General features: G+C 47.7%; 1 protein-coding gene across 1 annotated transcript in view; it reads left to right on the top strand.

The window, feature by feature from the left end:
- Positions 1-27,103, top strand: part of BRCA2 (BRCA2 DNA repair associated) — a 213,149-nt gene that overhangs the window by 36,017 nt on the left and 150,029 nt on the right. The window contains exons 7-11 of the mRNA XM_075337343.1: positions 11,510-11,565; positions 13,132-13,234; positions 17,557-18,366; positions 19,618-24,300; positions 24,383-24,481. Coding sequence (XP_075193458.1) covers positions 11,510-11,565; positions 13,132-13,234; positions 17,557-18,366; positions 19,618-24,300; positions 24,383-24,481 — 5,751 coding nt within the window. The remainder of the gene's footprint in view (positions 1-11,509; positions 11,566-13,131; positions 13,235-17,556; positions 18,367-19,617; positions 24,301-24,382; positions 24,482-27,103) is intronic.

The raw sequence follows: 27,103 nt of genomic DNA, 5'->3' as shown, positions 1-27,103 counted from the left end.
CATTGACACGTCACTCCTTTTCATAATATCATTGGTGGTGCATGCCGCTGGTTGTTCGTCGTTCCTGCGGTACCACACATCGCTATGTGTGACACCGCAGGAACGACGAACATCTCCTTACCTGCATCCACCGGCAATGAGGAAGGAAGGAGGTGGGCGACATGTTCCGGCCGCTCATCTTCTCCCCTCCTATTGGGCGGCCATTTTGTGACGCCGCTGTGACATCACTGTGACGCCCTGAAGGAGGGATTGTTCGGTGTCTCCAGCGATGTCGCTGAACAGGTATGTGCGTGTGACGCTGCTGTAGCGATATTATTCGCTACGGCAGCGATCACCACATATCGCACGAACGACGGGAGCGGGTGCTATCGCTCGCGACTTCGCTAGCAATCGCTAGCGATGTCGCAGCATGTAAAGCACCCTTTTAGAGTTTGCGTAACAGTTGGTTATGCAAGCATTTGTTTTCAAGTGAGGTATAAACTAGTGAAGATTACAGCGAAGCCTGTTTACCTGTGGAGGGGACGCCCGTAACACCACAGTGTGGATCCCAGGAGTTCCTCTGTTTTCGCTGTTTTGCTTCTCACAGCTGATGCTCCCGGACATGCTCCTAGTGAAGTTTTTCCTATGTAGTGAGCAATGTAAATACTTTACCTTTGTGATTTATATTATGCAAAAGTGTACGCAATATCACACTATTTCCTATTTTCTGTAATCGTTGAATCATTATAATAAAATTAATCCCCTTCTTTAAAGCCGTATGTGATCCCTATAAATACTTGGCTTGGCTTTTGCCGGGCATACTCCTGTGGCCGGTCCACACCCCTGGTAGCCCAACTAATCACACGCTCTGGCTTTCCTGTCCCACCTCGCCCTTTGCCCTCAACCTTTCCGACCACAGTATGAGTATCCTGCATTTCCAGCTTCGCCCCCTCTTCCTTCCTCTGGTGCCATTTTCTTGCATGCCAGGTCTTCACTCCTGAGGTTCCTTTTAGACCTGCAACCAAGTACTTCAGAGCCTATCTGCTACAGATCTCTGCATTTCCTCTAGGAGACCCCAACTGCCTGCAATATAAGCAGTTGTTCACTCTATTCCACACACATTTCCCATGGGTCTTTCTATATACCTTCTGCTCATTCACTGCAGCTCCTTTGCCTCTAGCTCTCGAATACCACCCTTCCATCTCGAGCTGCTCCTCGGCTCAGATTCATCCATGGCGCCCTAACCTAGACTGCAGCTGGAGTATTTACCTATACCGATAACTGCCCTGATACGCTGTCCACTCTATCCAGTGCGTCAGAACCTCCATATACCTCATACCTGATCGCAGCAGTGATCCAAGGGTTCTGTCCACTATCCAGCAAGTAAAGGCAATCCTCTAACACGTACCACATTCCACATAGCTCATCACAGCAGCAGCGCTCCAGTGCTCTGCCCAGTATCCAGTGAGTCAGACCCTCATCTACCACGAACCACATGAATGATTGTAGCAGCGTTACTTAGTTATCCAGACCCACTATCCACTATGAATGACATGACTGTTCACATCAGCAGTCCAACTGTTCTGCCCACTATCCAGTGAGTCAGACCCGTCATCTACCATGAACTTAATAAATGATCGGAACGGTGGTCCACTATCCAGTGAGTCAGAACCATGATCCATCTGGCTGATCGCAACAGTGGTCTAAGTGATCTTTTCACAATACAGTTAATCAGACCCACCATCTACCATGGGTTACATGGCTGATCACAATGGCGCCTCATTGCTAGCATATGCCAGCAGAAATCTCCTTTCTGGTAGAAACCTCTCGTAGCCTCTTACATCTTGCCTTCCTCGCAACCTGCCTCTCATTTCCTTCTTATTTTCCACCTTTTTCTTTCCTGGCAACAACATCACCACACTTTGCAGCACTTGGGTCCTGGGTTCAGATCCCACCATGGACAACTTCACTGGGAGTTGTTTGTTTCCTTTTTTTTTCTCCATATTTGCATGGCCTTACTCCAGTTCCTCAGATTTTTTTTCTTTAGGAATTTTCTCGGTCCAATGGTAGGACGGTATTACTTTGGATCTCAAGGTCATGTGTCGGAGTGCACCCCTACGTCCTCCAGGTTTAAAATTTCCACCATCGGTGATAACTTACATGGAACCCATGGGCTTATACCTCTCAGCGGACTTGAAGATGCCTCAGATCATCCCTTTTTTCTGGACTGCCTAAGAGTTCAAGAATCTCTTTCAGCTCACGGAGAATCAATCAGCTTAATCGCTTCCTCTGTGTCCTTACGAGGATCATGTTTGCACTGTAGCCTTGTTTTTGCACCACAGGGATCTTCATCTTTCTTTTCTGTATCTCATATGATTCACGTTCTTCTCTAAGCTCGCTACGAGAGCTTTTACTTGCCTCTCAAAGCACACTTCTCTGGGTTTGACCTTCAGGTCAAAGTCGTCTCCTTTTCCGTGCCAGTAGCCTGTCGTCAGGAACATGCTTTTTTTGATGCGCACGATCAAGAGGTCACCCCTCCCTGTTAAAAGGTTCTCTGCTCTTCTTCCTGGAATTCAATCACCCAGACTCCACATTCTGCTTCATCCAAGAGATTTCCTTTTTATATGGTCTCTCCCCAGCTACGTAATCTTGGCAGCCTGATGGTGGTGGTGTTCTTCCACTCTTCACAAGATACCCTTTCAATTTTTGGTAGATTGAGGATAGATACTAGTTGGGAATCTTTATTCCAATGTCGCACGCTTGGGTTCTGCATCTGGAACTGTCAACTGTTAATTTTCCTTTCCTCCTTTGGAAGGATCTTTCTCTTTCGTTTCATTGGGGGACACAGGAAACTGTTTCCTGTGTCCCCCAATGAAGACTCAGAGAAAAGGATTTTACGGTGAGTACCCAAAATCTTCTTTAGCTAACCGCTCTCCGCATCTTTCGACAACACAGCAACATTCTTCATGGCAGCAGAATCTGGTCATTGACTAAAAGGTTTGTGCTGATGCCTTCAGCTGCTCACATCTCCGAAGAAGGCTCCAGACTGCTGTCTTTCTGCCTGTGAAAGACCTTCAATAAGATAACTGGTTGCTCATCTGACTGTTCTCTTCCATATTTGTTTACGGCAGAGCACCCAGACATCAATCTTTTGACTCCATGATGTGTTTGACCCTCAGTTCATTTCCAGGTCCTGTGTCCTTCATTGGTTGTCTCTGAGGCTCTGATGGTCTCCTGACAACTCATTTGTCTCTTTCTCGTCCATCATCCCCTAGTTCTTGAATGATCAAAGGATTTAGGTCTTCGGAGGTAGTCTCCTGTCCCTGTTTCCATACACTCCGTGGAATCGCCCAAATATCGGTTTCCTTTGGTTCCCTTTTTTCTAAGCGCCTCCATCGTTCCTATGGGAGACCCAGACAATGGTGTATAGCTTCTGCCTCCGGAGGATGCACAAAGTACTACACTTAAAAGTGTAGCTCCTCCCTCTGAGCTTATACACCCCCTGGAGAACCAGATCTAGCCAGTTTATCACTTTGTGTTCAGAAGGCATACATCCACACATGCATTCTCATCTGATTTTTGATTTTTGGAAAGAGTTTGAAGAAAAGCGGGTCCAAATCTGGACCCCCGGCATGTCCCTTCTCACCCCACTGTGTCGGCGGTGCTGTTAAGGTTGATTCCAAGGCTGGAGCCTTACATGCCGTGCTCCTTCACCATCCCTCCTGGGCTCTGGCTTGAAGTGGGAGCCAGCACGGTTCTCCATGCTTGGCAGGAGACCGGTCTCCATCCGCAGCCCTTCAGGATCCTGCTGGACGGAGCACTCATCCCCAGGAACTTGGAACCCTGCATCTCAGAAAGCTAAGTACCTGAGACGTTTATATATTGGGGGTCCCTGTACTTTATTATGGTGGGAGAGTGTGCTGAGTGTGTTTTGTGACATTTCCGGCGGGTCCTCTGGCTGTCGCCTGAGAACCGCGCCGATGGTGCCTGCGCGCCGGCCGCACCGCTCAAATTTAGGCCCCGGCTTCGCCGGAGGCCTAGTTTCGGTTTCACTGCCCTCGCATGTCATTCATGCAGAGGGACAGCGTGGCTCCGCCCGGCGGCCGTTCTGCACAGGGGAGGGACACTCCTCTCTGAGTACATGTCTCCTCCCCTGTAGGTCTCTATGGCCCTCCAGATCCCGCTCCCAGAGTAAGTCCCGCCCCCTCTCTTCGCTCCGGCGGCCATTTTCTCAGCGTTTTCCCTGCGATCACAGCGCTGGTCTGCAGCGTCCTTGCTGAGGTGCTTGGGGGTCCGGGCTTCGGGATCTGGAGGGCACACAACACCGCTCCAGCGGTCTGGTAAGCCACAACCTCTGGTTGTGGACCTCTGTATATACTCTCTGGGGGTCATTCTAGTAGAGCCCCCTCTCCAGCAGCATGTCTCACACGAGGAGCAAGGCCCCAAAGCTGTATTCAGTATGCACTGCATGTAAGCTCCTACTGCCTGAACCGAGCACCTATCCACATTGTGATGTCTGCTCTAACCTGACGGTGCCTCAGCCTGGCGTCGCACCCCCAGTGGTCTCTCAGGCTGCTCCGGCTCCTGTGGCTGAACCCCCGGCTTGGGTAGAATCCTTTTCTAGGTCTCTCTCCCAGTCTTTTGCCGACTCCATGGGACTTCTGTCCAGGACTTTGCTGAACATGCATCAGCCCCCTTCACAGGGTGCCTCTGCTGCTAGGGCTCTCTCTGTACCGGAGCTCACAGAGGATTCATCATCTGGTCCCAGACTCCGTCCTTTTAAGAAGAGACGCAGGGCTCCCTCTCCTTCTTCGTCCCGCGGCTCTGTTTCAGAAGCTGACTCGCAGGACGAGGAGGATGCCTTTACGGAGGGCTCGGAGGTTAACTCCATGTACCCCATTGATCTGTCCGAAAGTGACTCAGATGGTAGTGATTTGATTGCGTCCATTAATTCTGTACTGGACCTCAATTCGCCAGTATCAGAGGAACAACCCCCTCTGGCAGAAAAGCACCAGTTTACCTCGCCTAAGAGGGCAAAGAGTGTGTTCCTTAACCACTCCAGTTTTCAGGCCGCTGTGACCAAGCCTAGGGCCTGTCCTGACAAACGCTTCCCAAAGCGTAGTTCTGATGACCGTTTTCCCTTTCCACCTGAGGTGGTCAAGGAGTGGGCTCATTCCCCAAAGGTAGACCCCCCGGTGTCTAGACTCTCAGCCCGGACCGTTGTATCGGTGGCTGATGGCACCTCTCTTAAGGATTCCACTGACCGCCAGGTTGACCTTCTTGCCAAATCTGTATATGAGGCGGCAGGGGCCTCGTTCTCCCCGACTTTTGCAGCAGTGTGGGCTCTCAATGCCATCTCTGCTTCTCTAGAGGAGATGCATTCCCTCGCCAGGGAATCTATGCCTGAAATGGTTACCTTAACTTCCCAAGCTTCAGCTTTTTCATCCTATGCCATGTCTGCCATGCTGGAGGCTTCTCACCGCACTGCGGTGGCTTCGGCTAATTCCCTAGCTATCCGCAGGATCTTGTGGCTTCGAGAGTGGAAGGCAGACACTTCTTCAAAGAAGTACCTTGCTGGACTCCCTTTTGCTGGGTCCCGGCTGTTCGGTGAACAGCTGGATGAAATTATTAAGGAAGCTACTGGCGGGAAGAATACTTCCATGCCACAAACCAAAACCAGGAAACCTGTACAGGGCAGGAATCACTCGAGGTTTCGTTCCTTTCGTTCCTCCAACTGGTCGTCCTCTAAGCCCTCGGCCTCGTCCACTAACTCGGCCAAGGACCAGAAATCCAACTCGCGCCCAAAAGCGCGTCCACAAAAGATCGCAGGAGGTGCTGCCGCTAAGGCAGCCTCCTCCTGACTATCTGTCCGCGCCAGCAACGTCCTTAGTCGGTGGCAGGCTCTCCCACTTTGGCGACGCGTGGTTTCAACACGTCTCCAATCAGTGGGTAAGGGATATCATCTCCCACGGCTACAGGATAGAATTCTCTTCCAGTCCGCCAAACAGATTTTTTCTCTCAACTCCCCCCTGCTCCAAGGTCGCCGCCTTCTCTCAGGCCGTGGCATCCTTGCAGGCCAACGGAGTAATTGTACCGGTTCCCGCCCGGGAACGGTTCAGAGGTTTCTACTCAAATCTCTTCCTAGTCCCCAAAAAGGACGGTTCCTTCCGGCCCATCCTGGATCTCAAGCTTCTCAACAAGCATGTTCTGGTGCGGCATTTTCGCATGGAGTCTCTGCGATCAGTCATTGCCTCTATGACCCAAGGGGATTTCCTGGCATCCATCGACATCAGAGATGCCTATCTGCATGTGCCAATTGCAGTTTCACACCAGCGTTGGCTACGTTTTGCAATCTGAGAGGAACATTTCCAATTCGTGGCTCTCCCCTTCGGGTTAGTCACGGCCCCTCGGGTATTCACCAAGGTCATGGCAGCAGTGGTTGCGGTTCTGCACCTCCAGGGGTTGGCAGTGATACCTTACCTGGACGACCTTCTAGTCAAGGCTTCATCCAGCGCAGACTGTCAGCGGAGTGTCTCGCTCACTCTCTCCACTCTAGCCCAGTTCGGGTGGCTTGTCAATCTTCCCAAATCCACTCTGTCTCCGACCGAGAGTCTCACGTACCTAGGGATGCAGTTCGAGACTTTGCCGGCACTTGTGAAGTTGCCCTTAGTCAAACAGCAGTCCCTCCAACTGGCGGTGCGCTCTCTGCTGAGACCCCGCCGTTATTCCCTCAGGCGCTTGATGCAGGTGCTGGGTCAAATGGTGGCGTCAATGGAGGCTGTTCCCTTTGCCCAGTTCCATCTGCGCCCCCTGCAGCTGGACATTCTCCTCTGTTGGGACAAGCGGCCTTCCTCCTTGCACAGGTTAGTGGCTCTGTCGCCACAGACCAGGAGCTCTCTTCAGTGGTGGCTTCGGCCCCCCTCTCTGTCTCAGGGGCGCTCCTTCCTGGCCCCGTCCTGGGTGATACTCACCACGGATGCCAGTCTATCCGGCTGGGGAGCGGTATGTCTCCACCACCGAGCGCAGGGCACTTGGACTCCGTCCGAGTCAGCTCTCTCGATCAATGTGCTGGAAACCAGAGCCGTGCTTCTGGCTCTCCTAGCTTTTCACCTCCTATTGGCGGGCAAGCACATCCGAGTCCAGTCAGACAACGCGACAGCGGTTGCCTACATCAATCACCAAGGCGGGACACGCATCCGCCTGGCGATGTTGGAGGTACAACGCATCCTTCAATGGGCGGAGGACTCAAAGTCCACCATTTCCGCAGTCCACATTCCAGGCGTGGAAAACTGGGAGGCAGATTATCTCATCCGCCAAACCGTGGACAGCGGCGAGTGGGCCCTGCATCCGTCAGTGTTCAGATCAATCTGCCGCAAGTGGGGCACTCCGGACGTGGACCTTATGGCATCCCGTCACAACAAGAAGGTTCCGGTTTACGTGGCTCGCTCCCACGATCCTCAGGCATTCGCCGCGGACACTCTGGTTCAAGACTGGTCCCAGTTTCGTCTGTCCTACGTGTTTCCCCCTCTAGCTCTCTTGCCCAGAGTTCTGCGCAAGATCAGACTGGAGGGCCGTCGAGTCATCCTCATTGCACCGGACTGGCCCAGGAGAGCTTGGTACCCAGACCTGCTCCATCTGTCCGTAGAGGTGCCGTGGCATCTTCCGGACCGTCCAGACCTTCTCTCACAAGGTCCGTTTTTCCGCCAGAATTCTGCGGCTCTCAGATTGACGGCGTGGCTCTTGAGTCCTGGATCTTGACGGCTTCGGGTATCCCCCCTGAAGTCATCTCCACTATGACTCGGGCCCGTAAGTCTTCCTCTGCCAAGATCTATCACAGGACTTGGAAAATTTTCCTGTCCTGGTGTCGCTCTTCCGGCCATCCTCCCTGGCCTTTTTCCTTGCCGACCCTTCTGTCCTTCCTACAGTCCGGTCTGCAGCTGGGACTGTCCCTCAACTCTCTCAAGGGACAAGTCTCGGCTCTGTCAGTGCTGTTCCAGCGGCGTATCGCCCGGCTGGCTCAGGTCCGCACCTTCATGCAGGGCGCATCTCACATCATTCCGCCTTACCGGCAGCCCTTGGATCCCTGGGACCTCAATTTGGTTCTCATGGTTTTGCAGAAACCCCCCTTTGAGCCTCTCAGGGAGGTTTCTTTGTTTCGTCTTTCACAGAAAGTGGTCTTTCTAGTGGCCATAACTTCCCTCAGGAGAGTCTCTGATTTGGCTGCGCTCTCTTCGGAGTCACCTTTTTTGGTTTTTCATCAAGATAAGGTGGTTCTCCGTCCGACTCCGGACTTTCTTCCTAAGGTGGTCTCTCCCTTCCACCTTAACCAGGACATTAGCTTACCTTCCTTTTGTCCGGCTCCTGTTCATCGCTTTGAAGAAGCGTTGCATACTCTGGATCTGGTGCGTGCTCTCCGGATCTATGTGTCCCGCACCGGTGCTCTTAGGCGGTGCACCTCTCTTTTTGTGCTAACCACAGGTCCACAGGGCCTCTCTGCTTCTAAGCCGACCTTAGCCCGTTGGATTAGGTCCACCATTTCGGATGCCTACCAGTGTTCTCAGGTGCCTCCCCCGCCGGGGATCAAGGCACACTCGACCAGAGCTGTCGGTGCCTCTTGGGCTTTCAGGCACCAGGCTACGGCTCAGCAAGTCTGTCAGGCTGCCACTTGGACTAGCCTGCATACCTTTTCAAAGCACTACCAAGTGCATGCTCATGCTTCGGCAGATGCGAGCTTGGGCAGACGCATCCTTCAGGCGGCTTTCGCCCATTTGTGAAGTTAGGCTCCGCCTACTTCTTAGTTTTTCTGTTTATTCCCACCCATGGACTGCTTTGAGACGTCCCATTGTCTGGGTCTCCCATAGGAACGATAAAGAAAAAGAGAATTTTGTTTACTTACCGTAAATTCTTTTTCTTATAGTTCCGTATTGGGAGACCCAGCACCCTCCCTGTTGCCTTTTGGTAATTTCTTGTTCCACGTGTTATCACTGGCTGTTGTCATGGACAGAGTCTCCGGTTGTTCCGGTTCTTTCTCTGTTTTTACTTGTGGGTGGCTATTCTCCTTCAGCTTTTGCACTAAACTGGCTAGATCTGGTTCTCCAGGGGGTGTATAAGCTCAGAGGGAGGAGCTACACTTTTAAGTGTAGTACTTTGTGTGTCCTCCGGAGACAGAAGCTATACACCATTGTCTGGGTCTCCCAATACGGAACTATAAGAAATAGAATTTACGGTAAGTAAACAAAATTCTCTTTTTTTCCGATCCGGACATTGTTCTTCATTAAAGTGGGAAAGTCCTCTTCCTCTCTTCTTTCCAGGCCTGCTTGCTCTCAGCCCTGGAGTCCGGTCTGTTTCTCAGTTTCCTCTTGGTCAGGTCTCGGCCCTTCAATTTTCTCAAAGGAATCTAGCTTCTATTCTTGGACAATATAGTCGTAAGACTGACATGCCTGCTAATCCCCTAACTGTCCTCTGTTAATCCCTAGAACTTCTTCTGGTGTTGAATGTTCTATTGCGCCCTCCATTTGCATCCATCCTAGTCTTTTTTTTTTTTTTTTTTTTTTTTTTTTTTGTCCTTGGTTCATGACTAGCAACCGTGCTTTCTGTTGCCTCCTTCCTGACCTTTTCCGGAACAGATTCCCGTTTGTTCGGTTTCCTCTCTTTTTCTAAGGTAGTTGGCTCTTTTCCCCCCATGAGGGAGATAGTCCCCTCTTGCTCCATTCTTCAGTTTCTTCTCATCTTCCTGACCAGTCTCTTGGATATACTGTATACCTAGTTGGAGTGTGTCTCAGCTCCCCTATCTGTCTAAGACAACTTTCTTTGACACCCGGATTCTGTTTTTGGGATCCAAAGAGTCATCTTAATGGTCTGGTCTGAATACGCTCCACTATCTTGGACGCATATTAGGCAAGGGACATAGCCTCCTCTCCCAGGTTCGGGCTTTCTTCACCCCTCTCTGGCGCCTCCTAGAGCTATGTAGACAAATGGTCTACATGGCAGCTCCTTAGATGGTTCTCCTAGTTATCTGTAATTACCCTTTCCCAAGTTCTACCAAGTACCGCCCTTCTTACCTTTTTGCCTTGGCAGATTAGAACCTAGTCAGCAAGGACTTGCAAATTGCTGTTGCCACTTTCTGAGCTGAGCATCTCGCCTGGGCTCTTCCATTTTTCTTGTACTTTCCTTTCCACCCTTGTACTGCTTAGGAACGTCCCATAGTTTCCTGTGTCCCCCCAATGAAGCAATAGAGAAAAGAAGATTTTGGGTACTCACAGTAAAATTTCTTTCTCAACGCCTTTATTGGGGGACACAGCATTCGCCCTTTTTCTAAATGTTTTCAGTTGGGAAATTCTGTATTTCATTTCAGGTTGCTTCTCTACTGCATTCACTCTAACTAACCAGCTCCTCTCCGGTCGGTGGGTGTATACTACTTAGGAGTCGACTGTTCTGAGTAACACCTCTTTCACACATCAGTTTTTTTCCATCAGTCACAATCCGTTTTGTGACTGATCCATCGCAGATTGTGTTAAAACTGATGCGACGGATCCCTGTAAAAAAACGGATCCGTCGTACCACTTTTTTCATGCCAAAAGTTAGTTGGTAATGAAATCCTATATAACCCCATCTGAGAGAGAGACTTTTTTTATTTCTGACCAGATATGAATTTACACCTCATCTGAGCATGCTCGGTTACAAAAAAAATGCATCCGCCGCCGAATTCCGTCATTTGATGGATTACGACGGATCCTGCGCCCATAGGCTTCCATTACACCAAACGATGGATGGCGACAGATCCGTCGCTGTACGTTTTTTCGACGCACACAAAAAACGTTCCTGTGGACGTCGTCTCCGTCGGCCGGACATACATTTTTTGACGGATCCGTTGCACGACAGATGAAACGTGAGGCCATCCGTCGCTAATACAAGTAAACGAGAAAAAAAGGGATCCAGCGGCAGCATTCACTGGATCTGTTTTTTTTTTTTCACAATTTGACGGATTGCGACTGATGGCAAAAAACTGATGTGTGAAAGAGGCCTAAGAGATTTTACAGTGAGTACCCAAAATCTTCTTTTTGCAGACATTCTCACTACGGACACATGAACAGACCGTAATGGGTATGTGTTCTGATTGTGAATAACACGGATAGACCACATACTGTACATGAAAAACATATTGAATGAGGTGTTAAGGAAATTGAGTTTTGATAATATAACTGCCATTCGGGGGTAAAAATCAAAGATTGTGTATTTTGACATATCACTATTAATCGGATCAAGTGCACACATTTATTGAAGCAGTTGTATGAACTTGGGTGTAAATAGTACAGTCGTGACAGAACGGATATCAGGACTCTTACATGATTTGATTGTTTTGGTAAAAATTATGTCGCTATATTTGCAACAGAAAAAAATAATCTATGCTGTATTAGTAACATAGAAGCGTAATACAACACATCCGCCAGCAATGTGATCCTGCTCATGTGCTTTTCTGAGAACCAGTGTATATAATATAAATTCTCTCTTTCCCTTTGCTCTTTTGTAGTTCAAGCTAAAGAAGAAGTTTCTAAGCCAAAGACCTTTAATAAAAGTGATATGGTGGTGAGGAAAAGGTTTCAACTATTCTTCAAATGTAATGAATTGTAGTGTGTGCAGTCAAAAGATATGTTTTCCAGCTTTTAAAGGGAACTTGTCATTAGATTGGCAGCCAAGTATGTCTGTCTATGAAATGCTGTTGCATTTCAGAGAACATGTATTATTATTTGAAAAGCCGGCCGTGGACTATAAGTAGAGACCGGACTATTCTGAGGTCCCTGGCTGGCTTCTCCTTGTTCTACGCCTGGTGACTGACAGATCTCTGCCTATATACGCGTAGGAGAGACCTGTCAATCAACCCGGAACGAGAATAAAAAAGCTGGCCGAGGACATCAAACTAGTTGATAGTGATGAGTGAGCACTACGATGTCCGGGTGTTCGATACTCCTAACAAGCTGTTGTGCGCTCGAATGAGTGCAACTCAATTACAGAGTATACTTAGTGTTGAGTGATCCAAAAGTGAGGAAAGAAGGCGGCAGCTCACTCGGTAAGTGGCCAAACAACTTTTATTCTGCTATCTCAAACATAAGCGCAGGAACAGTGGGGAGAGGAGGGGGTGCGGGGACGGGAGACGGCCGACAGCCGTTTCGCGCTGTGTGTAGCGCTTTGACAAGTCCAGACTGGACTTGTCAAAGGGCTACACACAGCGCGAAATGGCTGTCATCCGTCTCCCGTCCCCGCACCCCCTCCTCTCCCCACTGTTCCTGCGCTTATGTTTGAGATAGCAGAATAAAAGTTGTTTGGCCACTTACCGAGTGAGCTGCCGCCTTCTTTCCTCACTTTTGGATTACTGGAATCTTGACCACGTTGCTCGCTGAGCACCACTCGGTACGGCATCATTAATCCAGGAACAGCTGACATCCAGGAACAGCTGCTCGCTCCAGAACTGTGAGTACGGCCTGGCATTTGCACTGCAGTGCCGACATTCTTCTTCCATATTAGTGTTGAGTGAGTAGTTAACTATCCGTACTCGCTATGCTGTTAGCGAGTACTGTCCGCTACTTGCATATTTGTTACAAGTAATGGGCGCAATGTAAGTCAATGGGAAATAATCGCTACCTAGTGAGTAACCCTAAAGCCGTACTATTCGCTACTTGCACAAAAAGTACGGCTTTCGGGTTACTCGCTACTTAGTGACTATTTCCCATTTACTTACATTGTGTCCCCTAACTCGTAACGAATATGCGAGTAGCAGACAGTTCTCGCTAACAGCATAGCGAGTACGAATGGTTAACTACTCTCTCAACATTAATAAAGTTTCACTATGGTTCCTAACTGACCATTCATTCATTCATTTATTTATTTATTTATTTGGGGTAGGGGTGGGGACACAATAAATCTGATGTCAGGTTCCCTTCTAGTAACTATGCTGTAAGCAGTGTTATGTTCTCAGCGGGATTACTCCATGAGAAAAGGTATCCTGTTTTATTCTCTCCTGTTAGCGGCAGTGTAGTAATAAAGAAAAGATCATTATAGCAAATGTATTTACTCTGCTGTTTTCCTAATCAGTCTGATTTTATATAAGAGTTTTTAATTAACATTTCTCTGTGATCCCTAATTGGAAACCTTTAGATTGTGCAAAGTCTCTTCTCCAAGGTCAATGCAGTTCCAGAAGCCGATTCTTTAGCACCACCAAATGATGTATACAAGCTTGCCAATGATGGTTCCAAGTTTGGTGAGTACTTATTAAAAAAAATAAATAAATATATAAATTGCAAGGACTTAATAATAAATAATGTCTGGGTCTGGGAGGGCAAGCTGAACCTGCATTTTACAAGGCAAGCTGTTCTGTACAGCTAGCATCTGCCTCTTACCTGCAGAGGTTAGCGCTAGATTTGAACACTGCTGTATAACCACTTAGACGCTGCTGTCAATCTCTAACAGTGGTATTTAAGTGGTGGGGGGCAGACGTTCCAGGGCTTATTTCTCTCCCCACCCTTCCATGAAGTAATATCTGATCACAAGTTACTATCACAAAGGTACCTAAAAAAAAAAAAAAAAAAAAAAAAAGGTGAGATGTAATAAAGTTTTTAAATTGTCTTCTCGGGGAGGAAGAAGAAAAACTCTTGTGCGACCTATTGGGGGTAGCAATCCTAGAAGTCAAGTGACCCTGTAACGAGTCTTGTCGTATAACTTAAGGGGGCTTTGTGCGTTGCGACATTGCTACTGTGATATCGTCGGGGTCAAATTGAAAGTGACGCACATCCGGCTCCAGTAACGACGTCGCAATGTGTAAAGCCTAGATGCACCAATAAATTATCGCAAAAGCGTCGTAAATCGGTGATCTGTGTAGTGTCGGTCATTTTCACAATTTCGTTGCATCGACAGGTACGATGTTGTTCCTCGTTCCTGCGGCAGCACAAATCGCTGTGTATAAAGCCGCAGGAGTGAGGAACATCTCCTTACCTGCCTCCAGCAGCTATGCGGAAGGAAGGAGGTGGGCGGGATGTTTAAGTCCCGCTTATCTCCGCCCCTCCGCTTCTATTGGCCGCCTGCTGTGTGACGTCACACGACCCGCCCCCTTAGGAAGGAGGCGGGTCGCTGGCCAGAGCGACGTCGAAGGGCAGGTAAGTGCGTGTGAAGCTGCCATAGCGATAATATTCGCTACGGCAGCTATCACAAGATATCGCATCTGCGACGGGGGTGGGGACTATCGCGCTCGGCATCGCTACAATCGGCTAGCAATGTCGCAGCGTGCAAAGCCCCCGCTTAGGATTGATGCCAGATCAGAACCTCAGTTTGCAGACACGGTGTTTCGGGATGGTTGTCCCTCGTCAGTGCAAAGTATGAGATCTGATCTGGATGAATGAGAGGTTAAGACGTAGTCTAAAGGGGAAGCTATTCTCCTTACGGAGACTGACACACCATTCCAGCATGCCAGTGAGGAGACTTTTTTTTTAAGCTGCAATGCTCCAAAAGTTTTTAAAAATGGTAAACATTTTTGATTCTTGTCTTTTTTCCAATCCAAAAAAAATAAATAAAAAATGGCGTAGCTGTATCTGTAAAAGTCTGATGTATGAAAATATAAAATAAAGGAGTTGTCCAGTTTCCGAAGAAAAGTTTGTTGTCACTGTGTGATTGCTGACTGCCAAATCATGCTGCGGTATGATGCATATGTTACAATGATTTCCCTGTATTCCTCATGCAATACTGGGGAATCGTGACAGTGTGTACATTGCATAATGTCATGACTTGGCTGTCTGTCAGATTGCGTGATTGCAAAACGATTGCTCGTCAGGTGAAATGATCTTTTTTGCAGCATAAAAGGTTATTGTTCTCAGCGGTGCATCGTTCTGTGTAACCAGGTTTCACACGGATAAGAACTAGAGCAGCCACAGTTTATTGTGCCATTGGTTGTTGCACGTAAAGGGGACCTTTTAACGACCAGCGTTGCATAAATCCAAAGCGGACGCTGGATGTGTGTAAGTCCAGTTTAACGACAATGGAGCTACCGTATTTTTCGGACTATAAGACGCACTTTTTTTTCTCCCAAATGTTTGGGGAAAGTTGGGGGTGCGTCTTATGGTCTGAATATAGGGCTGCGGCCGTGAATGAGAGTGCTGCGGTGGAACAGGCCATCGGGGGGCACGAGCAGGCTGTAGCAGCGCCTGCCGTGACCACGTGGGCCAGCTCATTACATATGCATGCTCCTCCTCAAGCCAATCTTTCAGCGCTGAAGCCAGCGCTGACAGGTGGGCTGGATGATGGGCGGGGGGTGCGCGCATAATTAACAGCCGGCCGTGATCACCCCTGGCAACTACAGCCTGGAGTGATCATGTGCGGCTGTATTCAATGCCCCCCGTGCATCATCATCAGCGTGGGGGGGCAGTGAATAAATACGGTACACTCACCGGCCACTTCCATGCAGCATCGCGATCTCCTCCAGTCTGCCGGTCAGCTGATCTGTGTAGAGAGCGGTGAGCACAGCGATGACGTCATCGCTGTGCACGCCGCTAGTCTCCACGCAAGTCAGCTGACCAGCAGACTGGAGGACAAGCGATGCTGCAGTGAAGTTACCAGTGACAGCTCCACACAGATCAGCGCCGCTGCTGCCGCCACAGACAGGGGGAGGAGCGATGCTGCATGGAGCAAGGAAAGATGAGTATAAACGTTTGTTTTTTGTGTGATACAAGATACATGCCATATAGCAGGATGAGGGTATATAGCAGGATGAGGGTATATAGCAGGATGAGGGTATATAGCAGGATGGGGGTGTCGCGGGCGGGGGGCGTGCGCTGCTCGACCGCGCTTGCGGCTCGGGTCCGGCTGCTGCTGCTCGGTGGCTCGAGCGGTGGGCCGGATCCCGGGGACTCGAGCAGCGCTCCTCGCCCGTGAGTGAAAGGGATAGTTTGTTGGGGTTTGGGATGTCAGTCTGTGACGCCACCCACGGTGTGTGGTGAGGTTGGGACACCACCGCTGCTCTGTACGGGGATCCCGGGAGCGATGACAGGGAGCAGCTGGGATGTTTCTCTCCCCTCTGTGGGTAGGGGGATTTTGGTGGTCCCGGTGATGTTGACTGACTGGTGGATTGCGGGGCTTGGCCAGGTGCAGGGTCGCGGGGTAAGCACAGTGCCGGACGGCACGGTGGTACTTACTCAGCCAGTAACGTACACGGAGTCTCTGGTAAAGCAAACGGCTGGATGGACGAGTCCCACAGACGGCTGCGGCGGTCACTCCCGGTAGGTTGGCGGTAACTGTCTCTCCCTGCACCTGTGTTGTGTTTTCGGCCTCGATAACTTCCCACCGGTAACCCGCTCCCCAGCGGTGTATTTGCCAGAGGAGCCCCTTTTGCCCGCAGGCGCTGGCCCTGTGAACTCTAGCTCTGGCGGTAGCTGTATTTCCCTTCACGGTTGAGCGGTTGCCTTCAGTCGGGTCTTTGCTGCTGGGAAACCCCGGAGGTTCCCATCGCTGACGGATTTGACCGGTTTAACGGTGACTCCAAGCCTGGTCGGGGTCCGTAGGCCCTGCCGAATGGTGCTGGCTTCTCTTCGCTCCCCGGTCCGGTACCGGCGGGCCACCGCCCGTCCCCGGTCCTTACGGTTGTGCGTCAATCGGCCTCGCCTGCAGACTGTCACCACCGTCTGCCAACCTTGCTGTATGTGCCCGGGCCACGTACCCGGACACGGTCAGTCAGCTCCTCCACTACCACTTCCTTCCACTTCCAAAACTCAACTCCCACTTTCCCTCACGGAACTCTAACTAACTTCATTTTCATGCCTCCAGGACTGTGAACTCCTCGGTGGGTGGGGCCAACCGCCTGGCTCCACCCCACCTGGTGTGGACATCAGCCCCTGGAGGGAGGCAACAAGGATTTTGTGTGTGCGGCTGATGTGCCTAACCGGGGTGTGGGGTGTGTTGTTGCAGTACCTGTGACGTCCTGGCTTGCCAGGGCGCCACAGGGGTATATAGCAGGCTGGGGCCATGTAGCAGGCTGGGGCCATGTAGCAGGCTGGGGCCATGTAGCAGGCTGGGGCCATGTAGCAGGCTGGGGCCATGTAGCAGGCTGGGGCCATGTAGCAGGCTGGGGCCATGTAGCAGGCTGGGGCCATATTCCAGGATGGCAGTATATAGCAGGATGGGGGTATATAGCAGGATGAGGGCATATACCGGGATGGGGTACCTTAGCAGAGATTTTGGAAACTTTACCCCCATAACAGTGCCAGCAGCAGATCCTCGCCCCATAACAGTGCGTCATGACCACATTTTTTGTTTAAAATTTGATTTCCCTATTTTCCTCCTCTAAAACCAGGGTGCGTCTTATAGTCCTTGTGTCTTATAGTCCGAAAAATACGGTAATCCTTGCCTTTTCCTTGCGGTAATGATGTGCATTCTCAACGATTTTGCAGATTTTATTGTCTGCTGTGCAGTTAAAACTTTTTCCTGGGGCAAGTGAATATGGGCTCACAATTTTTGGATGGGGATTGTTAGTGCATTTGAGAAGGATTGGCACAGTTTATAACTTCACTATCGTCTTGATTTCTTTATTTTTCTTTACAGCACATACTCTTATAACGGAAACGATGGAGAAGTCCTTGGATTATATAAAGGCACAACAGAAGAAAACCGTTCTGAATGCTGTTGGAGACGAGGAAGCGTGCCAAGTGGTTGAGGATGCAATCGAAGGAATGGAGGATGTTTTATCCATCTTTTTCACCAACGAAAAACCATCAGAACTTAGAAAAGTAAAAATCGATAGAGGAATTAAAAGAAGAAATAAACGATTTAGTGGGGTCACAGGAAAAAATGATTGTCTGATAGAAAACCGTGGAGAGCAAAGTGCATGTTCCAGTGCGGAGAAGCAAAGCATAAATAACAAATTTCTACAGCCAAAGTCATGTAGAGAAATATCCTCCTCTTATGAGTGGACTCCACTGAACCTCCCTGATACAGCACAGGAGGAGAACGTCTCTGCTTACGTCAGAGATTGTAACACGGAGAATTCAGCATGCCCAGACGTACAATCGCACAAGGACGAGAGTGCGGGAAAAGATTTCTCCGAGACTAATGGAGACGGCCAAGATAAGGGGAACAAAATGAAATGTGAAGAGACTCTTCCTTATGATAACAATAAACACCTTGAGGGACTTGCTTCAGGAGCTCACACCTTATCCTCTGTAACTCATGGTCATGTTCTATGGAAAAGTGACCAGAAACCTAAACCTATCTTGTCCACGATAAAAAAACAGACCAAGTTTTTGTATATTCTTAACATGAACGATCAGCAAACTGAAAGTACGGAGAGGATCGATCTAACTATGCGCAACAAGCCATCAAACGATCTGGAAACGCCGGATGCCCAGCCCGCAAGTATGTGTCTTCTAATCAGCAGTTTGTTTTTCATTTTTGTTTTTGTGTGTTTGTTTTTATTAATATAGGTTGTTTATTGTAACCAAGCAATTTTTGGATGTGATAGTGGGCAAATTTGAGGGAGGTGGGGACGTCGTCAAAACTTTCCTATTCAGTAAGACTGGTTACACGGCTACACGTGGACAACCACTAAAGTCGACAACCTTTTTATTGAAGACCAATTGCAACAATTTTTTTGAGCACAAAAAAATGCAGGCAAGTCAAAAAATAGTAATAACTGCAATGGTGTCCATATGTTTTAAAAACACTACTAGAGAAGCTAGCCACTGATTCTTTTTTTTTTTTCTTTTTTTTTTTTTTTTTTTGTTCCCCCCTTCCTTTCTTGGCTGACACGATTACTGGCAATTAAGAAGACATAAGGGCACCCATTTTAATGGCCATTATCAGCCAGTCTCCCACTGATCTATCACTTTATATGTCCTATCCAGTATTTTATATAATTTACTAGCATATTACTGCTACACTTACCGTATTTTTCATTTTATAAGACTCACAGGATTATAAGACGCATCCCAAATTTAGGGTAAAAAAATAAAATATGGGGTCGCAGGGGTGGTGGTGGAGTAGGGCGATGCTGGTGCGGTGGGTGTCCAGGATGCTCGCTGCGGGCACTATGAGGCAGGAACATCCAAAAACTGTCAGCAGTGCAGGCTTCAAAGAGATGTTGCCCATAGTCAGCGCATATGCAGATTGATCCATCAGTGCAATGATGAGTTGAGATCTCATCTGCGCACGCGCCACCTCCAGGCGACATTTTCTTTAAGTCAGCTGTTGGGAGATCAATGGACCGGAGGCGGCATGAGTGCACATGAGATCTTGAGCCGAGAGCTTAATCTGCGCATGCGCAGACTTCAGGCGCCATCATTTGAAGCTTTCTCTGCCGACATTTTCAGGATAGCCCCTACCTCACCGCCAGCAGCGAACCACTATTACCGCCTGCAGCGCAGCCCCCACAGCATAATCCCTGCCTCCTGTGACCATTCTCCACCACCCCATGGTGTGCTACATTCGACTTATAAGACGCACCCCTCGGTTTCCTCCCAAATATTTGCGAGGAAAAGTCCCTTATAATCTGAAAAATATGGTACATCTAAATCAAATTAAAAAAAACTATAGAAGTATACGAAATGTATCCTTATATTTTATACATTGTATTTTAATATAACCTTATATTTTTTTTTCCCCCTTTAGGATCATTGACATTAAAAAATGCTTCATCAGCAAAAATCCTGCCAGAAGTAAAGCAAGTTATAAAGGAAGATGATGATGACTTTAAAGAAAATAGCATAGATATTCAAGAATTAGAAGAGACTTTCATGGATGTGACGCAAACTAATTCAATTGCAGCCTCAGTGGTAAAACCAAACCTAAATAAAAGAGATAGTACAGAGGTACAAGGAGTAAAAATGGAGAGCACCTCCCGGATGGAAGATGGGGTATTGCAGCTCTCTGAAGTGATGTTGGCTCACGGCAGTGTCCTAGACGTTGTAACGGGTGATCAGGATAGAGCACATGATTCAGAAGAGGATCCTTCTACAAAAAGGAGCAATTGTGAATCTTTCTGTACTACTGCAATACCAGAGTCTAAAACCATGCACAAAACATACGGTGACTTAGTGGTAGGAACAAATATTCAAAGTTTTGGAGGCTTTATGACTGCATCTAATAACAAAATACCCATTTCAGAAGAAAGCCTTAGAAAAGGAGAACTTGTGTTCAAGAATGAGGAATTTCTGCCCATTATAAGTTCTACTAAATTGGAGATAGAAGACAAAAACGCATTCATTTCAAAGACTAAAACTGCTGCAACTATGACATATAAGGGATTCCAAACAGCATCACGTAAGGAAATAATAGTCACGGATAGTGAAATTGCTAAAGGAAGTCTGTTATTCCAGGGTATGGACCAAGAAATCTTCCAGAAGCAAAGTGAACGATGCAAAGTGAATACAACCCCTAATATGAAGTCTGAACGGGAGCAATTGACTAGTAAAATCGAACCTTATTCCACAAGGAGCTTGGATGAGATATCACATGAGGAAATAAAGGAAAAAAACAAATTGACTATTAACTCAAGAGTTTGCAAAAAGACCACTGTAGACAATTTGGTAAAAGGCAATAAGAGCGTGAAAGAAAATCCAGTACGGATAGTGAGGGCTGCTTCTCCAGAGACATGTACGAGGAACTTGCCCGTTTTTTCCAACGACGTTGACTCTCATTCACATGACATCTTTACAGAAAGCCAAAAAGCTGAAATCAATGAGCTTTCTTCTATTTTAGAGAACGCTGGCAGTCAGTTTGATTTTACCCAGGTTAAGAAAATAAATCTCCTTGGACTAGATAATGAAAATCTTCAAATCGCAAAGAGCTTTAGTGACTCTCAGAAGCTCAATACGTCCGATGTCTGGAAAGATGTGGACTTCAATGATAGCTTTTCTACCGAAGAAGGAAATACAAAAAGCAATGCTTTCACCGTCCTTTCAGAATCTGACCGTAAAAGTGACGCTGAGACAATTGTTTGTGACATTGCAAATAATATACCTGAGCAAGACTCATTTGTAAAACATAGTGGTGGATTGGCGAGGGTTAAATCTGGTAACATTACTGATGAGGATTTAATCAAAGCAATTGAGATATTTGGTGATTTGGAAGAAAAGCGGAAAGAAAAAAATAGAAATCAAGTATCTAATCCCCCAACTTTTCCTATTACCAATAATTGTAGCCCTGCTGTACTGCCTGTTAATATTGAATCAGATACTAGACAAACTACCATTGTACAGTCCACTAAACAGACCAAACAGAATGGTTTTTCAGGACAAAACAATAAGCAAGAAAACGAGTGTAAGGGTGATAAAAACGATGTCGCTAATAGTGAAAACAAGTACGCTTCATGTTCACGATCACCTACAATGCCAGTTGGATTTGCTACTGGAAAAGGTAAACTGATTAATATCAACAAAGCTTCCTTAGCAAAGGCAAGAACCATGTTTAATGATATATTAGATGCTGACCTATATGAAGGACACGGCAGAACAGGCGCAGTGCACGAACCATCAAATCTCTTAATTGAAACCATTACTAATGAGTCTAGTACCTCTTTCGCAGGAAAGGAAACGCTTGGGGCAACTTCAGACCAGCCACCAGTGGCTTTCAGTAAAGAAAGCAAAGCGTCTACAATATCTGGTGATGATCCTTTCCTGAAACCAAAGCTATTGCATATGGTAGAAAAAGGGGTGAACAAGGAGTCGTGCCTGAAGAAAAAGAATCCAATGTCGACTATGTCATCTTTTGGCACTGCAAGTAGAAAACGCGTTCACTTTTCTGAGGAAAGTTTAAAAGGGGTTCACAATACGTTCAGGAAATTAGATGATCAAGTGGCAGAGCAGCAAGCCACTGGAAATGTCTTGACGGATTCTGCAGTAAATCCTGGTTGTTTTTTTAATTTGCAGAACAAATCCGTTCTAGTAAAGGAATCCACTGTTCTCTTTCCTCAACAAGGTTTTAGCACTGCAAATGGTAAAATGATAAATGTGTCCCATAAATTTCTACAGAAAGCGCAAGAAATATTTGCCGATATCGACGAAACTACTGATTCAGATGTGGCCCAAAGAAATCTATCCACTATGAGTAAGTCTAATGTTTCAGATGTTCTGGATCACAGAATGAAGCCTGGTGTATCACAAGTCAGAGAAATTAAACCTTTGGGTAATCCGATTGCAGTCGGCCATATCTCTGAAGCATTGGCAGATATAAGAAACTTAGATAATGTCTCCAACAAAGAAATGTCTAATGAGACTTTGCGTGAAGGTGAAATCTCCAGTATAATATCTTTCAGCACTGCTGGTGGGAAGTCCATTCATCTATCTGACGATTCGATGAAGAAAGCTCAAAGAATCTTTACTGATATAGATGACAGCTTCTTGTCCGATCAGGACAAATTTGGTACTTTGGTCAACCAAAATGAAAGACAAACTACCAAATTCAGCTTGCCTCCAATTGGTTTTAGTACAGCAAAAGGAAAAACTGTAGCAGTGTCTCATGGTTCCCTCCAGAAAGCAAGGCAGATGTTTGCAGAAATTGATGATAATGTAGCAAGACTTACATTTCAGCCTAATAAAACCTCATCCAAAAATGTAGATACCTTGGAACCAATCCAAAAACTTACATCCCGTGCAGCAGAAGTTAAGAATCTAAAACCAGATCTGAATCAATGTAGTAAGGATACTTTTGGGAGAAGTTTAGATAAAGGAGAGAATAAAAGCGTGTGTCCTCCTCGACAAGAGACTTCCTGCAGGAAGATGCCTTTTTTTAGCACAGCAAGTGGCAATCAAGTTAATTTGTCAAGTAAAGCTTTAGAAAAAGCTAGACAGTTGTTTGCCGACTTAAGTGATGAGGTGGTAGATCGGTCAGTCCGAAATGATGAGGTGGTAGATCGGTCAGTCCGAAATGATGAGGTGGTAGATCGGTCAGTCCGAAATGATGAGGTGGTAGATCGGTCAGTCCGAAATGATGAGGTGGTAGATCGGACACTCCCGAATGATGAGGTGGTAGAAGATCGGACACTCCCGAGTGATGAGGTGGTAGAAGATCGGACACTCCCGAGTGATGAGGTGGTAGAAGATCGGACACTCCCGAATGATGAGGTGGTAGAAGATCGGACACTCCCGAATGATGAGGTGGTAGAAGATGGGTCAATCCTAAATAATGAACCAGTGTATGATCGGTCACGCCAAGGAAGTGTCCCAAGTGTTGCAATAATCGGTAATAGAGATCTTGATAACCAACAGAGTCCTACGATGCAAATCGGTTCAGCATTTATCACCCTTCCTCCTGTGGCTTTCAGCACCGCAAGTGGAAAGACTGTGACAGTCTCTCATGATTCACTCCAAAAGGCAAAACTGCTTTTCAGCAATACCGATAATCCGCTAGATGCTGCAGTAAGTTCACAAAGTAATGCAACAATGAAAAGAGACCAGTATAAGGAGCGTGGAGGCTTCTCTGCAGTTGACTTGTGTTTGACCAATAAGAGATCTTCTATAGAAGGGAAGACGAGCAAAAAATGTTCTGAAGGAAAGACCAGAAATGACCTCCCAGAACCAGTGGAGGAAAGCGGTCCGGTTCCCAAGATGCCATGTTTTAGCACAGCGGGTGGTAAATCTGTGTCTGTGTCAGAAGAGTCATTAAAGAGGGCACGAGAAATATTTAGTGACGTAGATGATGACCACTCATCACAGCACAATGCTACTGTAGATAGCCGCCCTGCTAATAAATCAGCATCTGCGGAGAAAGCATCACTAAGAGAAAAAAATATAATGCCCGAACCGGCAGAAATAAAATATTCCTGTAAAGTGCCCGCAAATTCCTTCGGATTTAGTACGGCTAGTGGCAGGCAAGTGTGTGTATCCGAGGACGCACTGCAGAAAGTGAAAGGCTTTTTTGAAGAATTTAACACTAATGACAACTTAGATTGTCCCAATGAAAACCAAGAATCCAGGAGAATGAAAACTCCTAATCCATCACTGAACAAACATTTAAAAGACTCCGTCACCAAACCTGACCACTTCCAGAAGAACCCTGCCGAAAATAACCACGGGAACAAGAATACTCCAGCTATGTCTTCTGACTTTCTTATCGGTAGATGTCCATTGCCCGGATTTGTAAAACACTCCACCCCTCTGTATGGCGCTGGGGCGACTAATGTGTACATTGCATCTTCTCACACTCCTGAAAATGATTTCGAGATCGAAGCAGAAGAAAGTGCAAAAGCGTTCATGGATGATGAAGATCTGACAGATGGGTTACTACTGTGTTCAGACAAGCTCCCAAATATAAGAACTGGAAAAAGGTTACGCTCCGATGATGGTGTGCAGCGTGGTACGTGTTTTATACTTTGACTAATATTTACTTGATATACATTTGTGGATAAGTTTTCTGGTGAAAATCTTTTTATATACAGGAGAACCACCAATCAAAAGACAACTATTACCAGAGTTTGACAGATCGTTGGCGAGTGAATCCAAATCAGCATTGCGGCCTCTTACAAGCGAGCCTCATGGTGGGTCCAACATGTCATAATGTTACATAGTCCCATCAATGCCTGGTCAGTCAGGGTTTATGGTGGGATTGTTAGAATAGCATTGGCCGCCTTTTAAGCCTGCATGATTTGTCTTTTATAGTTCCCTTTTGACCATTTGGCCACATAAAAAAGTAAAGCCATCGGAAACGGATGGGCGTGATACTTTACCATAGCTGCTGCCACTTCATTAAAGTAATCGGCAGGTGTCTCAATGGCCAGTCAGTAATTTTTGGCACCTTCTTTTTAAGTGCCACCAATGTTTGATTCGACTATCTCTTTTCATTAGTTTCTATTCTATTTCACCACCATTTTGTATAGTGGAACCTCAGTTTACGAGTAACTTGGTGTGCGAGTAATTCTATACGAGTAAAGCTTGCTGTAAATTTGTGACTCAATTTGCGAGCAAATACTGACCGCACATACTTCCGGTTCCGTACGCACAAACACACACACATTATTGTTACATATCCTCCGTTCCCTCGCCGGCCTCATACCTGGTTCTTGTAGTCCACCGGTATGTGGATCCAGTAACCAGCGAGACCAATACAGGAGCTGCCGCTGTGCTTCTCAATGGCAGCGCGCTGACCAATCCGAGCCACTGACGTCAGCGCCCTGGCCAATCAGAGGCAAGCGGCTCATGCCTCTGACGTCAGCCGCTGAAGGCCTGACAGCGACAGCCATAGCATCGGCCGCCATGGTTACCGGCGGACTGCAAGAACCAGGCCGGCGAGGGAATAAAGGATAATAGTGAGCATAGTGTGTGTGTGTGTGTGTGTGTGTGTGTGTGTGTGTGTGTGTGCGCGCTTGTGCATATGTGCGTGTGCGGAATGGCACAGTAGGGGACCAGGATGGGACATGCTACAAGTTGTGGAACGAATTGTCTGCATTCCAATGATTTCCTATAGGAAATCTTGCTTTGCTAGATGAGTAAATTGGTTTACGAGCACACTCCCAGAACGGATTGTTCTCGTAAACCTAGATTCCACTGTATTTTGCTTTTAATTCATTTTTTTTGAGTTGGGTAAAAAAATAAACTTGCAGTCAGATGTTACATGTGGATTAGTTTTGCTTTAGAGTTTTCTGTGGTTTATTTTTTGGCTTTTTGTTTTTCTCTGACGCCTCATTGGGGGACCATGGACCATGGGTGTTATGCTGCCTATCAATAGGAGGACACTAAGTAGATGCAAAAGCATAGCTCCTCCTCTGCAGTATACACCCCCTGGCCAGGCAAGGCAGCCCCAGTTTTAGCTTAGTGTCTGTAGGAGGCACTTCCTTTCAAGGTTTGTTATTTTTTGAGGGTGACTGTTTCCTTTTGGGACCGATCTCCCACTACCATCAACGGGCGGGAACGCGGAGTGTTGCCTCCACGTACTCCCTCCTGCGACGCTGGATCCTGGGCTGGACGACGGGTTCCACAGACACCGATTTTCCAAAGCCCAGGGCAGAGGCACAATTCCTCAGCCCCTCTTTGCAGGCTCTGAGTTGAACATGGCACCTGTGTGACCGGACACGGCAAGCTGACTGCTATTTCCACTGCCTGGACTGAAGCAGTGTTTAAGGTGAGATCCCCCTGACTGGTTTCCCAGACAAAGGGAGAAAATACGGTGCAGGGAAGGCTCCCAGGACTGCTGAATTTACAGTGTTAAATTTTCTCTAGCTTGCTAGCTGGAGGAGGGGGGAAGTCCCTCGCTGTTTGCAGAAACTCCTGCACAGATAATTTACCGGTGGCAGGGGGAGGGCCCAGAGCTCAGGAACTCACGCTGTTTATTTGCTCAATTTATTTGCTCTAGCAGAAAAGCCGGCAGAGATAACCACCAGTGACAAGCTGTGTGCTGACTGGAGGAAGAGGGAGGAAAACTGTCAAGCTCCCTTCCTGCCGTTTTTTACTACCCACAGCAGGGGGGGCACACTGACTTCTTCTTCGCGCTCTTTTAGCGCTAAGCCCCGCGGCTGCGATAAGCCCTGCCCCCACAGGAAAGCATGCGAAGATCTCCACAGAGCTTACTCCTTCCTGAGGACAGGGCCATCGGCTGATTCTGGTGAGGTGCTTGCTTCACTTGTAGCTCTGCTGACCATTGCTCCCCCTCCTGGCATACTCCTATTAGGAACATGCAGAATTCTAAGGGCACTAAGAGTGCTAAGGCCCACATAGTCTATTATTCAGCCTGCACTGCCTGCCACGCTGAGCTACCACGAAAACACACCTCTTCTCTCTGTGAGTACTGTGCCCCTATAGCCCCCCAAGGACCCCCCTGCCACCACCGCTGCAACCGTCAGCCCAGAGCCTAGGGATCCCAGCCCACCGGAATGGGCACAGTTTCTGTCTCAATCCATGGAAAAACTGTCACAGAACCTGGTTCTGGCTATGCAATGTCGTCCTCCACACCCTTCTGGGCCCCTGGACGGAACGTAGCCTGAGGATACCCCTATGGAGGATCCTTCTGAGGTAATCCGGGCACATGCTTCACTGGTTGCAGGGATCAGGAAAAGAGCACACGGCCGGGTGTCTCCAGCACTCTCTAATGGCCCCCATGACTCTCCCTCGGGAGCACACAGGGCAGGCTCTCCCACACGCTCCACGGCTTCTGAAGAGCTGGAGGA

The sequence above is a fragment of the Anomaloglossus baeobatrachus genome, chromosome 2 (genome assembly GCF_048569485.1).
Source record: "Anomaloglossus baeobatrachus isolate aAnoBae1 chromosome 2, aAnoBae1.hap1, whole genome shotgun sequence".
Classification (NCBI taxonomy): domain Eukaryota; kingdom Metazoa; phylum Chordata; class Amphibia; order Anura; family Aromobatidae; genus Anomaloglossus; species Anomaloglossus baeobatrachus.
This window is presented reverse-complemented; position numbering and strand designations above follow the sequence as displayed.